This window comes from Taudactylus pleione, unplaced genomic scaffold, assembly GCF_031769625.1.
Source record: "Taudactylus pleione unplaced genomic scaffold, aTauple2 ptg001910c, whole genome shotgun sequence".
Taxonomy (NCBI): Eukaryota; Metazoa; Chordata; class Amphibia; order Anura; family Myobatrachidae; genus Taudactylus; species Taudactylus pleione.
The window spans coordinates 91,665-110,559 of record NW_028286307.1 but is presented as its reverse complement, the minus strand read 5'-3'; the positions used below and the strand labels follow the sequence as shown (position 1 = coordinate 110,559).

General features: G+C 41.7%; 1 protein-coding gene across 1 annotated transcript in view; it reads right to left on the bottom strand.

Annotated features, from left to right (window-relative positions):
• LOC148436205 (uncharacterized) overlaps positions 1-12,791 on the bottom strand; it is a gene marked incomplete at its 5' end in the record, with an annotated part of 417,606 nt that extends 404,815 nt beyond the window's left edge. The window contains 2 exons of the mRNA XM_088465211.1: positions 11,092-11,138; positions 12,674-12,791. Coding sequence (XP_088321337.1) covers positions 11,092-11,138; positions 12,674-12,791 — 165 coding nt within the window. The remainder of the gene's footprint in view (positions 1-11,091; positions 11,139-12,673) is intronic.
• Positions 12,792-18,895: the final 6,104 nt, after the last annotated feature.

Sequence of the window (18,895 nt, the reverse complement as noted above, 5' to 3'; positions counted from 1 at the left end):
TCTTAGGTATCAGTAAGAAATACCGGCGGCTGTTTAGCCTGGAGAAGCCTGACAGAAGGAGATCCCGAAGCCGGCCGGTAAGTACCCTAACCAACCCCTCTCCCCCCATAACCCTAACCCTCCCCTAGGAGTGCTTAACCCTAAAACTCCCAGGGTAGTGCCTAACCCTAAGTCCCCCTCGTGGGTGCCTAAACCTAATGCCCCCTTCCTGCACCCTAAACCTAACCCTCCCGGGGGGTGCCTAATCCTAACCTACCCCCGGGGGTGCCTAACCCTAACCCTCTCCTCTAGAGGTGCCTAATCCTAACCTTCCCCCCAAAAAATCTAACCTTAACCCCGCTACACTCCCTAAACCTAACTCTCTCCTCCCCCCCACACAGCTAACACTAAGGATGCCTCGGACTTACCTCATTCAGGCTGTCATCCTTCGGCGTTCCGACATCGGTATTAAGATAGTCCTCTGTTGGGCTTCTCCTGTTGGGATATAGACCGGCGGCATTTAGTTCGCCGGTCTATAAACTGCATCCCCAATCTCATATTTAATTTAATGTACTATTTATCCTGCTGTTATCAAGATATTACAGATCCACATTTGAACTAAGGGCACAAGAGTAGTAACTCATGAGGTAATTTATAAGGATATTATAAGTCATCAACAGTTCCATGACCATATAAAGGCATAAGGCAAAATATTTATTTCTTACTGAAATTGAGGCCTTAAGTAGTTGCATCTAAGGGGTATTTACTAAGGTGAAACTTTTTAGATGTGGAGATATTGCCCATAGCAAAAAATCAGATTCTACTTAACATTTAACTAGCACCTTCTGGAAGATAATAGCTAGAATCTGATTGGTTGCTATGGGCAACATCTCCAATTCTAAAAACTCTCACTTTAGTAAATTTACCCCTTAGAACAGTGTAAAGCTAAGTCCATGGATACAATACAGTTTAATCTATGGATACATAACAGACACAATATAGTCAGCAACATAAACTGACACAGACGTTCTCCAGCAAGTCCATAATCTGCGTTTATTTTGAGACATGAATTATATAGTATGTTATCAGTCTTTCCAACATCACAGCGATCTCTTCAAGGTGAGAACAATATATTGTGACACTGACCAGCCATAGACAGCTCATGTTCCGCTATCACAGACTTAGCTACTTCCTGACATTGCCAGACCAACATCTTATGGAGCGTACACACGGTCAGATTTGTCAGACTTGTCAGATTTGTCAGATGAACGACTGAACGATTAAACGATTTGAACGATTTGGACGATTTGACCAAAGTTTTGAACGATTTGGACGATTTGAACGATTGAACGATTTTTACCTGCATTAAAATGAATGGAATCGTCCAAGTCTGACTGCAAACCCATCAGATGTCAGATATCGTTATCTGACAAACGGGAACGCGCATCGTTGATCGTCCATCATTCAGGCATGTCAGATATGAACGATTTTTCATCAGATATGAACGACTGAACGATTTTTAAATCGTTATCGTCCATATCTGAAGAAAAAATCTGATCGTGTGTATGCACCATTATCCTTCAGACAGCGTCACAAGAAGATGATCACTCCTAAAATCCTGATGCAGAGCTGACGTGTGATAAAATGAATGAATTGTAGAAATAATGGAATACTGTTTCCCGTTCGGGGAAGAGGTCACTGTAATCTTATTTCGGAGTATACAATGTTCTCAGCTGGAGGCTGCCCCTGTGAACTCCCATTTTCATACAATGCTCCTGATGGAGGCTAAAAGAAAAAAATACATGGACAGGTTATTAAATGAGTAAATTGTTTTTAAAATATTATTCACTGTATATAATGTACAGGCAGGATGTACTGACCGCCAATGTACATACATAGAGATAGCAGCAACTGCATTCACCACATAGGCAAATTAGGCAGTTGCCTAAAGGTAGCACTGTTCTGTGTAGTTACATTATATGCTTATATGATATTGTATATTTTTTATTCGGTTACAAGTATAATTAATCTAATGAGCATCATATAAATATTTTTTGTTAATTACATTTAATTATTTTTTTCTAATTTTCCCTTTTGCTACTTGATTGCAATCACGTTAAATAATGGAGGAGCTCAGGTAGATATTGGACATAGGGGTACAAAGACATAGCACGCACACTTACTAGTTGTGAAAGTCACAAATACTTGTGATGTAAAGATTGAAACTAAAATGCTTTTACTTATTATCCAGTGAATGTTTTAATATGAAAAATTTAGGAAGATAGGTTCACTTGCAATGCAATCTGGGAAAACTCACTGATTCCCTAGTACTCTTAAAACAGGTAACTATGAGCAACCAACATCCAAATTTATCAACGAGTAAAATTTTTGTTATCATTTGATTCTAATCTTAAATAGTGCTCCAACCAATCAGCTCCTAACTGTCATTTTTTAAATACATGACAGTTAGGATTAGTAACGATATCATTATCGTTCAATAACATTCTGTGTGTAAGCATGACATCACTAACTATGAGTTCTACCGCGGATTGTTAACGATGTCTGCTGTCGCCCGAAAATGCAGGCCAACCTGATGATATCGTCAGGCCCTGCATGTTCGGGGACTGTGGCCGGTGACGTCACTGACTGATATTGTTAACGATATCATTCAGCGTGTATGCTCAATGTTGGGAACGACATTGAGCCCGGTAGATGAGGGGACAACACTGAATGATATCGCTCATAGAGCATATCGTTCCTTGTGTACCTGACTTAACTGTCATGTTACAGACTGTGTTTGAAAAATGACAGGTAGGAGCTGGTTGGTTGGTACTTTATCTCCGTCCACTTTATCTCCATCCAAAGCTTAGTAAATAGACCGTCTCCTCTCTCCAAGGCTTGATACATCTCCCACTATAGTCTTAATACAATCTACTGGGCTCTAAGTACTGTAACTAATGTACTTGAAGCCTCAGTTCTCTGCTGCCATATGTAATAAATAAGCTGTTATGTATATATTGAAACGTTGCTCAAAGAGCAGAGGGACCGGAGGATGTAGGCACAGGGAGGGTAAATGGGGGCATCACAACAGGCTGTCCCATGACCACATTACCATATGGTGTCACATATATAATCCCTATCCGATCCTCTCTAGTAGAGTATATATAGAGCTTGATTCAGATGTGGACGCAATACTGATATTTAATGCAGATTGAGCGATTGCACATAGGCATGTCGGGACCATTTAAACAGTGTTTTCTGGGCATGCATAAATTAGGCTCTGCGTCCTTGCTGGCAGCAGGAGAGCCCTCTGTGTGTCTGGAGACCCACTGTGTCTGCAACAGCTTAGACCTACTCAGAAGGCTGATGGCCGCCTGATCTGTATCCCATGTATCTGGTTTTGTGCATGAGAGGTGGATGTGAGATGCTGTCAGTGGGCGTCAAGCACTGGGCGGTTAGAGGCTCATTAGTATAATTTTGCAATTGTGATCCGTGAGAGATTCCAGCTGCAATGGCATTTGTGTCTATCTCTGGATCAAGCCCATAGCTCTTGCCTATCCTGCATCTCCTGCCATGGGCTGTAGTAAAGCTGTACTGAGGGCCTGATTCAGAGTTGGGAATAGAGAGAGATATAGCACTTAACTGTGAACCTGGACAAACCATATTGCAATGCAAGGGGTGTAAATACATACATTTTTAACATGTGGGATAAATACTGGCTGATTTTGCATGTAGCCCACAAATACTGCACAGCTTTATTACTCTACAGTTTAGAAATCAGTTTGGACACCTCCCTCCCAAATCTAAATCTCTCTGCACATTTTAAATCTGCCCCACCTGCAGTGCAGCATGGTTTCACCAAGATGATCAGTTGAGCGATATCTCTCTCTATTCCCAACTCTGAATCAGGCCCTGAGCCCTCTGCCTACAGCCGCCCCTCTCACAATGTAAAAAGAACATATATACTGTATTCATGCAGTTAAACCTGAACAGTGAAAATTACTATTTGTGCTACTCTGTTAAAAGCTGACTATGATGATAATAATAATAATATAACGATAGCTACCGTAACATTACATAATATAACATTACCATTATATACTATTACAATGGCAAGTAAGTGTTAGGGAGGGGGCTTCACCTGTTGTTTTCCTGGATCTTTGTTCTTGAATGCAATATCGGCATATTGTAGCTCTGGCTGTTCCTGTAATAAAATATTAATACGGGTTAGAAAAAGTCTGATTTTTCCAGGTTGTCATTTGCTAACATATAATGGTGGCAGTCTGCCCTTCTATACGTCTAGCTGTGCTTCTCCTTTTGTATAGCAGTAGCACTAATACATGCTCCTACCCTGCCAATATGGTGCTGGTTACTCTACATGTCCTCTAAGCTGATCAACTGCTCTGATGTAGGCACGGTCATCCCAAAGCGATGATTCAAACTATTTGAGTTAAAGCTGCTCTACTTAGCAATGCTTAAAATCATTTGCTCAATTTCTAGGTATCTTTAGATGATAATGGCCTTACTATGTGGAGTTTGTATATTCTCCCTATGATGGCGTGGGTTTCTTCTGGGTGCTCTGGTTTCCTTCCACAATCCAAATATATACTGATAGGTTCACTGGCTCTTGACAAAAAAAATAACCCTAGTGTGTAAGTGTGATAGGGAATATAATATGTGATAATATGTGATAGGGGATATAATATGTGATAGGGAATATAATATGTGATAATATGTGATAGGGGATATAATATGTGATAAGGACTGATGTGAATGGCCAAAAATTGTCTGTAAAGCACTGCGGAATATGTGTGCGCAATATAAATAACTGGTAATAATAATAATCTACACCACTGATATAATAATAATAATAATAATAATAATAATAATAATAATAATAGTAAATTACAGTAATGTGATTACTAACCATAGATGGAGAGCCACTATGACCTAAATGGACCTCTCTTCACATAAATGAGACCATAAACAACAGTAATGGAGTTTGTGAGTCTGCATTTGTTCTCAGCAATAAACCCTCAAATTAGAACTGTTCCACCTAAATTGGGTAGTTGGGAGGTATGAAACCCATAGAATCAAAACAGGCAGTGAAAGCAGGGCCGCAACTAGGGGGGGGGCTGGAGGTGCACGTGCACTGGGTGCGCCGCTGTACCCGGTGCCAGTGACCTCCAGCCCGGCTCTGCAGAGAGGCTCCAAGCCCGGCGCCCACTGGTAATATTTATTACCAGCGGGCGCCCGGCTCCTCTGCAGCGGCGCGGTGTAGCCGGAGCCGGAGGCTGGAGTTCTCTCCCGAACTCCAGCTTCCGGCTCTCCCCATGGGCACTATGGGGGAGACATCATGATGTTTCCCCCATAGTTCCGAGGAGCAGCCGGCGGACCGGACGCGATGCTGGATGCAGGAGCAGGGTTCAAGGTAAGTATTTTTTTTTTTAATAAGCTGCACTACAGGGGCATTATTATGGGGGCAGGGGCATTACTATGGGGGCATGGGCAATAATGGGCATTACTAATGGGGCATGAGCACTACAGGGGCTTTACTATTGGGGCATGGGCACTACAGAGGCATTACCACAGGGGCATTGCTGTGGGGGCATGAGCACTACAGGGCATTACTGTAAAGGCACTACAGGGATATTACTATGGGGGCATGGGCACTACAGGGGCATTACTATGATAGCATGGACACTACAGGGGCATTACAACAAGGGCATTAATATGGGAGCATGGGCACTACAGGGGCATTACTATGGGGGTATTAACATATGGGCATTACAATATGGGCACTACTACAGGGGCATTGCTATGGGGGCATTACTATGGGGGCATTATCATATGGGCACTACTACAGGGGCATTACTATATGGGCACTACTACAGGGGCATTACCTCAGGGGGCATTACTATAGGGGCACTACTGCAGAGGGAATTACCAGGGGGGGCGCCAAATTACTGTCTTGCCCCTGGTGACAAAAATCCTAGTTTCGGCCCTGGTGAAAATTGCATCAGGTCAGCAGCATAAGGGGAAATTAAATGTACACTCACTCAGTTATGGAAAAATTCCAGGCACAAATATTGAAAAGCTGGGACGTCCCTTGGAAAATAGGCGCTACCAAGTTATTAAAACACACTGGATCTAATGCTGTAGTCCAATTAACCTTCTGTGAGGGTTAAAAAGATAATATAGCCAATATGATACAAAGAACTGCGCAATGGAAACAGTTACTAAATTGTCACAGTATAAACCATGTTTATTTTACTTATAAAAAATGTTTCATCCAGACAATACAATACAATGTATCAATATGTAGCAAACATCACATTAGGCTTAAAAAGAGGAGAAAGATAATAATAATTAAAAAGTAAAGATAAAAAAAAATAAAAAAATCTCACAAGATTTCAATATATATGTCCCTTAATGGATACCTGTCGAAATAAAAAAAATTGGCACACCTCACAGTCTGATTCAGCTGTGCCAGTGTCCCAAAAAACAGATGATCAATAAACGAGGCCTCCATTATATACGGGCTTGCGTGCTTGGGGATCTAAGGAAAATGAGGAGTCACAAATTGATTTAGCCAGGGTGTTGTGTACTACCTTGCGCAAGGAGTTAGTTTATGGGGGGTTAGGGTTGGGCACTAAGGAGAGGTTAGAGTTAAATTATGAGGGGTAAAGGTTAGACTCTAGGGGAAGGTTAGCGTTAGATTATGGGGGGTTAGGGTTATGCACTAGGAGGAGAGTTAGGATTAGGCTACAGATGAAGGGAGGTTAGGGTTAGGTACTAGGGAGAGGTTACAGTTAGATTATAGGGTGTTAGGGTTAGGCACTATGGAGAGGTTAGAGTTAAATTATTGGGGTTTAGGGTTAGGCTCTAGGGTAAGGTTAGAGTTAGATTAGGGGGCTAGGGTTAGATACAAGGAGGAGAGTTAGGGTTAGGCTACAGATGTAGGGAGGTTAGGGTTTGGCTCTAGGGGAAGGTTATAGTTAGATTATGGGAGGATTAGGGTTAGGCACTAGGAGGAGTGTAAGGGTTAAATTATGGGGGGTTAGAGTTAGGCACTAGGGAGAGGTTGGAATTAGATTATCGGAGTAAGGGTTAAACACTAGGGAAACCGTACAAATGTGTGATCTGTAGATTGAGACTGCTCCTAATCACTAATAATATGTATGAAGCAATACAGCAGGGAGTGAGAAAGCTCACACCATTTGCATTAAACGCTATGAGCGTTGCTTCACTCTTTTGTATACCTGTAACTTCCCTGTTCTGAGTTTGCGTAAGAACTTGTAGAGTACAGTACGTAAAAACCTAAATCATTATTTGCCAGCCTAGCCACACAAAGGCACTCAGCCGGTTTATTTTTATTTTGGCTTTGTAAGCCTAATGCAAATATTAAGAGCTGAGCGTGTAATAATGATGTCGTGTTTGCAGAATGGGAAGTTGCAGAATGGGAACAGGCTTATAGGCAGGAGTACAGAGATGAGGGGCAGGGCACTATGTAAGCTACACAGGTTGGGCATGAGATGGCAGAGGTACAGGGCTGGCATTCTACTTTGCATAGCATTATTGGAACCTTAATTTGTATAGCTTAAGTTATACAGACTCCATTACAGCTGATCTATTTTAATTGATTGTATACAGATGCAGTGGGAGCTAGCACCACGGAAATCTACAGTAAGTTAAATGGCATAGGTGGTGGTGTAGGTGGTGGTGTAGGTGATGGTGTAGGTGGTGGTGTAGGTGGTGGTGTAGGTGATGGTGTAGGTTAGGGGTGGGCAATAAGCGGTCCTCCAGGTGTTGTAGAATCAAATCCCAGCATGCCCTGCCACATTTTTGCTATTTAGCCATGCTAAAACTTGCAAGGCATGCTGGGATTTGCCACTTATTGTCCACCCCTGGTATAGGTGGTGGTAGGGGATGGGTAGGGGATAGATCAGTGAGATGGAACACATTTGATGAATGGGGTAAGAGCTGGGTAAGTAGGGTAGGTAAGGACACAGAGCAGGGATTGTGAATAAGGATTAGGGAAGGAGGAGCTGGGAGTGGGGCTTGGGAACAACAATAGCTTATCTGTCTTGCAGATCAGGAAGGTCTGAGCTGGACTGGTGAGTCTATTAATATAGGGGTATATCTGGGAGGGTGCATTGTGATTGGTGGCTGGATTTGGGGGACGTCTGTTTGCCCAAGAAAAGCTATGTGCTGTACTGTACATGATTAGGGCATTCACTTTTGGGCTTTGCTTTTAGCATTTCGCTTACCTAAAGAAAACACTTTTCTAGAAAGCGGATGACAGAAACTAGATGTAAATCAGGAAGGAATCACCTCAAACTAATTTCTATTGAACTTTCATCATTTACATCTACATTCCACTTCCTCATCTCATGGTCTGCACTTCCAAAATAACATTATCATAACACACTGAGTGAACATGAATCCTCTTCCCCTATAGGTTAGACACACAAACCTGTCTTCTCCACAGGACGGCACTGTGATCACAGACAAGGTTCCTATTTTTGAGAAGCAGAACTCAGAGGCAGCTTTCTTATTCTTACTGTTTGTTAATGATATGCAGTAGTTTTGTCTTCCCATGAAATACAGGATAATTACATATATTTGGAATATAATAATATAGATGCATGTAAATGGTGTTTGCATAATATGTTCTGCAGACGCTTATTAAAACACACAATTGTGAAGTCAGGCATACAGTATGTGGCTGGCTGTGGGGGTGGGGTGGGGGGTTTGAGGCATTACCAGAAGTCTTTAGGTAACTGCTTAAGTTGTGGGAAGGAGATAGAAGCATTTCACTTTTTGCTACAGTATGTCGCAGCACAATGTAACAATGTATTTAATCATAAATACATGTATGCAACAATCTTTAATAAGTATATAATCACACAGCATGAAGTAATAAAATGTCTATAAGCTAGAACATCCTTGAATCTTTGGAAACTTCTTTATATTTATTAAAAGGTTCTAACGTCCAGACTGAATCAATCCTAGTATAGTTATAATATTAAAAGCCCTTATTCTATATTCACAGCAGAGCGTACTTGGAATAGATTACCAAAGGTGAAGATAACTTGACTCTCACTTGCGGGACGTTGGGACTCAAGAAGAGTTTCCTGGTGTGGTAGCAGTCCCTCCATGTAAACTGGAATGGGTAATAGTGTGATGTAAATCATGTGACTCTTCCATGACCCCAAGTTAGCATGTGCAGTTCTCAGAAATGTTTGAGCAATAAGATAGCTATGTGGGCTTGTAACAAAATGTCCAGTGGTTAGTAGGGCTAACGCATTTCACCACTATTAGCACCTTATCAAAAAGGTGGCCTCTGGTATTTGCTCCTGATGTTCATCTCTGGTGTTTAAATGCTGTTAAGTGCTCTAGAGTCTATACTGGGTTTGCAACTTATATTTGGACTGAGTCAAAGCAGTGCAATTGTATATAACATAGGTTGTGATTCAGCATCGGATGGCATTGCAAAGCTGCACGCAGGCAGGCTTTGCAATTCCGTTCTTGCTAATATGGAAATGAAGCAGGAGGTGTATGACACCCCCTGCGGCATTTGTGATCACAGCCCTGCAACTGAGGTTGCAAGCTGGGATCACCATTGTGACCATCGGCACCATGCTGTTGACTAGCTGAGTAAACCTCAGCTTACTCAGGCTGGCAGGCTTGCGAGGCCAGGAAGCTGCATCCGTCAATGCAGTACCTGGCCTAGCCACTCCCGGAAAATGGGGTGGACACGACCCCTGTTTCCAGAAATGCCAGCCAACTTTGCCCCCGCACCACCCCTTAAATGCCATGCAGGGTCCGATTACGCAGGACCCATTCTGAAACAGCATACACTATTGTGCTTTCCTATATATATACATAGATATATATTTTTATTTTATTTTTTGTTTACATTCTCATGATAGAATATAGCAGAAGACAAGAACACTGTTGGAATAATACACACTATATTCTGGAGATATATATATATATATATGTGGGGCAGCACAGACGGTGTAATGGTTAGCATTACTGCCTCACAGCACTGAGGTCGTGGGTTCAATTCCCACCATGGCCCTAACTGTGCGGAGCTTATATATTCTCCCTGTGCTTGCGTGGGTTTCCTCCGGGTACTCTGGTTTCCTCCCACACTCCAAAAATATACCGGTAGGTTAATTAGCTCAAAACAAAAATTAACCCTAGTATGTGTGTGTGCATGTGATAGGGAACATAGATTGTAAGCTCCACTGGGGCAGGGACTGATGTGAATGGCCAACTATTCTCTGTAAAGCGCTGCGGAATATGTGTGTGCCATATAAATAACTGGTAATAAATAAATAAATATATACATATATAAGAATATATAAGATAAAGATAAGATAAAGAAGATTTTATATGAAGGTAAATCATCAGTGAATATACTGGCTTAATTCTAAGTCAGGTGTGCGTCTGTGCGTCTTTTGCCGATATTGCTTCTGTGACTTTATGCAAATACTGCTACAAGCCCTTCCCCAGTGTACAGTCAGGAGTCTGCATGTGTGAGGACAGATACGCCCACTTAGAGCTGCCACTTGGTGTGTCTGTAGATGTAACCGTCAGTCGCTCCATTGTTACTTGTACCAGCCCCATGCTACTATAGGAGCAGATTGTCTGTCAGAGTATTGTCTCCTGTGTGAAGGATTAAGCATCTGTGTACATAACAACTTCTGCAACATGCTCACGACACTTACATAACACGCCCAGAAGACTGACAATCTCCATGCTTCTGCAGAGCCAGCTTCCTGTCACCTTCCAGTCACTGCCCAAGAATGCAAAATACATTTCATAGACATTTCTGAGGCTGTGCATCTTAATCACAGCTGCAAGCCTGTGCGCAAGTGCTCTGGAGGGATGCGCCCTGCCACTTACTGTAGACACATGTGCAGTATAAAAAAGAATGCTCAGCTGCGTCCATCATCGACATTGCCTCTGACCCAGAATCAGGCCTTTTATGTTCTAATTCATGATATTGGCAGAATTGCCTGATATCGGCTGAGCTATTGCTGCATTTGTGGGCGTCTTACACTTTATACACTAAAGACAGATATGGTTGATGCAACTTACCATTGCTAGTTGGCATTTCCATCACTGAATTCATGTTACTTGAAGGCCTGAAAAATAGCAGTGATTTCATCAAAGACTATAGATGCACTCCTCAGTGTGACAATACTAAAAAAGAGAGACTTGCCAGGTAGAATATCTAAATCCTGGGACTATCCTTGGTAGGGCTGGATTAAGGGGCCTAGAGGGGAGGGAGGGGGCAACATAGGGCGGTCGCCCTGGGTCTCCCACACACAGGGGGGCCACCGAGCATGGTTGGACTGACCCTAAAATTGTCAAGAGCATGTGCCCAGCACCTGTTCCTGGCACGTGTGGTGAGGTCAATGGCTGGGGAGGCACACATGGAGATGGGTCTGGGTGCTGGGAGCCTGTCTCACCCCCTCCTCACTGTAACTCTCCTCTAACTACACTAAGTTTCAGTATCCATTGATTCTCCTACCTGCGTCACTGTGTCTTCTCTTGTTTCTGCTGACTGAGCTGAGTGAGCTCCATTCTCTAAACACTGCAGTGCACTTCCTGGTCACATGACACATATTCAGAGGCATGCCACTATTAGCTCTCTTTCTGTGCAGCTTACTGTCCATGGTTTGGCCCCGTCCCCAGCTCTTGAAGCAGTGTCTGACTATACAGAAGCGAGGCTGAGCTGTTGCTGCTTCATCTCTTGTCACCCTGCAGTACCAGGGTGCTTTACAGAGATGGTGAGTATTAACTAAAAAAATTATTACAGTAAACAAAGAATATGTTTATGTTATAAAGATCTTCTTTCTATTATTCTAATAATTTTTATACCAAGTCTCTGCCTCCCCTGCCTACCCTCACTGAACGTCCCTGGTTCCTGGACAGGGGCAAATGTGTTCTGCATGCACAGTACATACAGAGGAGAGTGGCTCCTGAGTCTCCTCATCAGCCTCATGTGACACATCACATCTGTGAAACTGATGATGGGACTCGGGAGATGCTTTGAGCTGTATGCATTGTGCATGCAGAGCACAGAGCTGGAAATATTCAAGTGGAGCCTGGCCATGCCATGGGAAGTGAGTACTCAGGGGCACTGGGGAGGTGTGGGGTGGCACTGTGTAGCAAAAATGGGGCACTGTGGGGCAGGGTTAGGGGCATAGTAGCAGTGGGGTGTAAATTTTATTGATGGGGCTCCTACAACTTAGTTACCCCGTGGCACCACAAGCCTTAATCCAGCCCTGAACCTTGAAAAAAAAAGACCTATTTGGTAACTATGACAAAGGTGATAGACCAGAGGTTCCCAAATGCAGTGCTCAAGGCTCCCCAACAGTTCAGGTTTTAGAGATATCCATGGTTGAACACAGGTGGTTAAATCAAATTGACTGAGGTACTAATAAAGTCACCTGTGCTCAGCCATGGATAGCTCTAAAAATCTGAACTGTTGAGGAGCGTTGAGGACCGCTTTTTGGGAACTTCTGTGATAGAGTGAACAATGAGATACAGTACAATGAAGAACAACATAGAGGAGGAACAAACAACAATAATTCTGCAAGAGCTACAAGGACCTAGGTTATCTACTCCAGCTGACTATTAGGAATTGAGATGTTGTTTTATGTTAGTTACTTACTTTTTGCGCCGTTTACGTACAATGAACAGATAATATAACGCAGCAACAAGAGCCACCACTAACAGAACTGCAACCAGAATTCCTATGATAAGTCCTACATTTGTGCCAGGTGGGAATTCTGTAAAAAGAATGTAGTACAGTACAAATTAGATTTGTAGGAAAAGCTGAGAGCAAATAAAATTAACATCTTAGGCTATAAGGTGACAGCTCTGCAAGTAGAAACCTTTCATCTGTGTTACTGTATAAAACTTTGTATACTGAAGGTGAGTACAAGAAATAGGGTGCTAGTATAGTAAATATTAAAGGGGTTCTAGTGGCAAGTGCAACTACAATACAACATCTCATGCACAGATTTTGGGGGCAGGAAGGGGTGAGTGTCAGGGACAAAGAGGCCTGTCTAGTGAATGAGTCTGCCTTATATACATTTCTAAAACCCACCATGCAACAAATCTCCTCCAACAATCATAGATTCCCTTACAATTGTCAATCACCCAGCCCCCAGTTAAAGACCTTCAAGGGGGTTGTAGTATCAAGCAGTGTGAAGAGTGGAGAAGTGGACCAGGGGAGTAGTTGCCCATAGCAACTACAGATGTATGCAGACCCCCTTATTTTGGTTCTAAATCATAGTCGTGTTTTGGTAAAACCAACCTCAAGTGTTATGGTTTTGGTTTTGCATTCCTTTAAAAAATTATAAAAACAGCTAATCTCTTGTAATTTGGACCTGCTTTTGTTCCTATAGTACTATTAACATCATTAACATTCTTTTCCATTCATGTTTTGACCACCACACAGCACCTGAAATCACGATTTATATGCAATCCAAAATACGCAAGATCCAGTTTTTTTAGATCCGAGTTTCAAACTTGCGAGAAGACCCGAGTCAGGACTCAGAACCCCCAAAGTGATCTAAGCTGGGACTCTGTTAGGCTCAGAACCCCAACTTCTGTATTTAACGGCCATCAGGCTTAAAAACAGCCTTTAGTTTCCTGGTTTGTATTGAGTCTCTGATGTACAGTGCTTAAACACAAATTACCTTCCACGGAAACATTTTTACATAATTTCATCAATAAACAAATGAATTGTGAAAGTAATTTAAGTGTTGATTGCCCATAGCAACCAATCAGATTCTACTTAACATTAATCTAACACCTTCTAGAAGATAATAGCTAAAATCTGATTGGCTGCTATGGGCAACATCTCCACTTCTAAAAACCCGTACTTTAGTAAATATACCCCCAGGTGTCTACAATTTCCTTCTAGGTTAAAATACGTGTTATGGAGCGTACACACGGTCAGATTTGTCAGACTTGTCAGATTTGTCAGATGAACGACTGAACGATTTGAACGATTTTACCAAAGTTTTGAACGATTTGAATGATTGAACGATTTTTGACTGCATTAAAATGAATGGAATCGTCCAAGTCTGACTGCAAACACATCAGATGTCAGATATCGTTATCTGACAAACGGGAACGCGCATCGTTGATCGTACCATCGTTCAGGCATGTCAGATATGAACGATTTTCCTTCAGATATGAACGACTGAACGATTTTTAAATCGTTATCGTTCATATCTGAAGGAAAAATCTGATCGTGTGTATGCACCATTACTCTACAGGAGATTTCCAATTGCATGATATTAATCATTAAGGAGTCTATTTACTAATACGCTGCGTTAATGCCAATCCTGCTTCGCCTGCTACCGCTGTGAAGCAGGAGATGGCTAACGCAGCACTTACTAAAAATAGACCAGCCGTGGAGGGTGAACGTTTAGTCACCCCCTCAGTGGTAACAGCTGACACTCCCTTCCCCTGACAGCCCTGTGTGTGACTCACCATCTCCAGGCTCCGGCCGCCAGCAGCAGCAACAGCAGTGACTTTTTTTTTTTTCAACACACTTTATTTAAAAATGGCCAACCTGACACAGCTGAAGTCCTGCTTCTCCAGTGAGGAGTAGCAGATATCAGCAGCTACAGGAGGCGATATCAGCGCTGGGGAAGTCAGATGACGGTAAATGACATCTCCTCTTAGTAATACCTGGGACATAGGTGTTTATGGCAGCGCTAAGTGCCCTAGGTCCAGTGTGATATTGTAGCCTGCACTTAGCGCTGGCAGGCTATAGGCAGAGAAAATCCCTTTAGTACATACAGAGAAGCGGTATGTACAGGGATTTTCTCTGCCTTTAGCATTTTTACCCCTTTTCTCCCTTTAGTACATAGACCCCTGAATCACATAACAGGAGAAAATAGAGAAACCATATATTAAATATTGTATGCAGCTTCCAGTCAGCAGGAACTAATAGGATCAAAAGAATGGAAGAAAGATGATAATTTAAGAATACCTTTCAATACTAAGTATAGTAGCCAACATCAGGAACTAGAAAGAATAATAAAGAAACATTGGGGACTATTACTTAAGGATCCCATTATTGTTAAGTATCTTCAAGAGAAACCTAAATTTGTCTACCGTAAGGCGGACAATATATGAAAACACATAGGGGTAAATTTACTAAGATGGGAGTTCTATTAAGAAGTGATGTTGCCAATAGCAACCAATCAGATTCTAGGTATTATCTACTAGAAGGTGTTAGATAAATGAGAAGTAGAATCTGATTGGTTGCTATGGGCAACGTCTCCACTTCTTAAATAGAACTCCCATCTTAGCAAATTTACCCCATAGTGAGGAGTGCTCTGGACACACAACCGATGATTAAGCCTATTAAGTCTAAGGGGTCAATTTACTAAGCAGCGTTAGGAGACAGAGTGAAAACTGAGAAGGTGCCAGCCAATCAGCTCCCAACTGTCATTTTTCAAACACAGCCTGTGAGATGGCAGTTAGGAGCTGATTGGCTGGCACCTTATCACTGATCACTCTGTCTCCTAACACTGCTTAGTAAATAGACCCCGATGTGGCCAGTGCCCCATGTGCAAAAATTGTAAAAGCACGTATTCAGTTATTACAAAATACATTTCGAGTTATAATAAAAAAGAATTTGAAATTATAGCATTATAACTTGTCACAGCAAAAGTGTAGTTTATTTATTAAGGTGCGATTGTGACAAACAATATGTAGGGCGGACTACGCATAAACTAAAAGAGAGAATGGCTGAACTTCTCCAAAACATTAAAAAGGGCCTTATAACACATGGAGTTTCAGCACATTTTAAAGATCAACATGAATGCAATCCATCTAAGTTCATTTCTTTCTGTGGTATACAATTGGTGCCCAATTATTGGAGGAAAACAAGATGGAAGAACGCTTAGCCAGGACAGAGATGAGTACTATCTTCAGTTTAGGCACTTTTACACCTAAAGGTTTAAACTTAGAGTTCAAAACAAAATGGTTTCTATAAGATATTTAAATCCCATACTGTCCGTTTGACATCTCCTGTATGAATTTTAGTGTACTAGTGAACATTCTCGTTTTATGTTGATGTAACATTTTTGTATCTGTTTTTATGGAACATGTAATTATTTATTATGTAATTTATCACATTGTTTAATCATTTTGGGCTTGATTCTGGCCCGCTCGCGAGCGCTGAGCACTCGCAAGCGGGTCGATGGTGCCCAAGTGCGCATGACGGAGGCGGCTCCGTCGTGCGCATGCGCAGACCCGAATAACGACGGCCAAGCCGTCGTTATGGGTCTCGCACCAAAGGGGGCGTGCTATCGATGGTGAGTGACAGCACGCCCCCTTTGGTGGGCGTGCCAGGGGGCCTAAAGGCCGCTCCAATAATAGGTAGGACGGCCCTGATTCAGAGCGAGCGCTCTTGTCAGAGCATCCTGCTCTGAATCAGGCCCTTTGTGTCATAATGCTATTTTAAAAAAATTTTCAAAGTATTATGAAAGCATTTTATATGTATTTTTAAACATATATGTATATTTATTATTTCTTACAATTATATTTACACAGATATTTTAGATATATTATATGTATGTGTATATATATATTTCTTACATATGCATTCTAGATATCCTATACAAGACGTTTATTTATGCTCTTTTTTATTTCAGCGGTATTAGGTTTACCACGTGTCAGTGTAAGCTATCCACACTTAGTGCAAAATTTATTAAGTGGGGAGGATTCTAAACCACGAGGGTTTGGTGGCGGTTTGACGACGGGTTCTATTCTGTTCGAAACCCCAGGGGTTTGGTGGCGGTTTTTCAGCAGTTTCTAAATGACAGCCCTGTTCTATTCTATTCTAAAATGTGTTTAGATGGCAGTTTTGCAGCGATTTTGGTCTTAGTAAATCTACATATAGCAAAACTGCCGCCAAACCAGTCAAAACACATTTTAGAACCCGCCGCTTAGTAAATTTTGCCCTTAGTGTAAACATATGATGAGATCATATTTTGGCTGACACACACAGCCATGTTTTCCATTAGAAGATGCTTCCCCCCTGGAACGCACGGCCATGTTAGATTATGCGCAGTGGTTACATCACGTGTCCCTCTGCATAGATGTCAGCGTGGGCATAGGCGCAGCGTTATGTCGCGTCACCATGAGATGAGCTAGTCCCATCACGCTTGATGGTGATAGATGTAATACCACTTCCAGTGGACACACTGTGCTTTCCAGACTATGGAACACACAAGCCGTGGTCCCGGAAGTAAGTAAGGAAGACCTCCTTGATCCTTATAAGGACCATGAGAATAATGGACACGAAAATCCCGGTAATAGAATATAAGGTATCTATAATGTATATTATACAGTATAGATACCTTTATGGTTATAGTGTTTATAAAGATGACCACACCCCCTATTTAAAGGGATTTCCGGTTTGGGGGTATTTAAGTCTGCTCCATGGCCCTAGCAGTGACACCTTAAAAAAGACATTGAGCACACCCCTGCCGGGGACACACTAAACGATGTCGCTCATGGAGTGAACCGTCTAGTGTGTTTGCCCCTTAAATTATTTGTCCTAGTGATGGTGAAGCTATGTATGTACAGTACAACATACATCCTACACTTTCTCTTAGTAAAATAATATAAATCAGCAAGAACAGGTTGGGATAACTTTCTTACACTTTTGTCACTATTTTATTATTAGAGCACGAGTTATTGTTTTTCAATTCTGTACACTACTCCTTCACACTTCTTATCACCTCCCTTCTTTTATCATTATTTATTTATTTTCACTTTTCCCATTACAAATTATCACTTATGCATATCACATTTTTACACCATGCAGAATGATTCATTTTTTTAGCATATTTTTAATCTCGATCATTTTTTATTTTTTATTTTCTTCATTTCACACATCAATAATTTTTGTACATTAAGTATAAATTTAATTTTATCATATAATGTGGCCATTTTTTATGTATCTACACTGATAATATCTATTAGTTTCTATAGTGCAGTATTTAATCTTTAATTTTTAATTTTATCATCTTTCTCACATATTGTACAGTGCATATTGTATGCAAATAGGCTGTTTTTGTGATGAGAGGAGATTACTTTTTCTGAACCCCCACCTTTTTTAAGTACTTTCCATTTATCTCTGATTATAAGTTATACTATACTTATCTTGATTTGTTACTGGAATAAGTATCTCTTATCATAAGTTATACCATACTTATCTGGTTTCGTTATTAACATCAAATCCTGACCAATATTCATTTATATATTTTTCTTAAATGTAATAATGCCGTGTAGTACTGTTTCCATGAGTCAACATTAAGTAAATTAATTGATTATAGTAGGGACGGTTTGTGTCGCTATGTTTTCTTTATAGACACTAAACCAGCCCTCAGATGTGTTATTTACTGCGCTATTGGAACATTATTTCCGCAGTTGGCATTGGAGGATTACTCTGTCTATCAGAGCATCCTATCCAATCATGAGATGGCCAGTGGGATTTATTTCCGGCCACAACATCAACACGTGAGCCCTCTTGACAAAGTCTCTCAGGCGAAACGCGCGTCGGGGGCCGGGAGTCCCTGTGCACACAGGCACTCTGGATCACACGGACGGCAGCTCAGGCATTATTTTTCTCTTCCTCTCCCCGCTGATTGCGCTACCAGGTATTTTCTGTACTATCCTCCTTTCACCAGACTCTCATCAGTTGCCGGCTATGTTGTTCCCACCCTGCAATACTGCGGCAACAGGGGGATCCCACTGCCTGCACTGACAGCAGAGAGAGTGCTTTCTATATTTCACTGTGCTTTGGGACGGGGACTCTCATTCCCAGTCCTATGCTTATGTAAGGCTGGCAATAGCA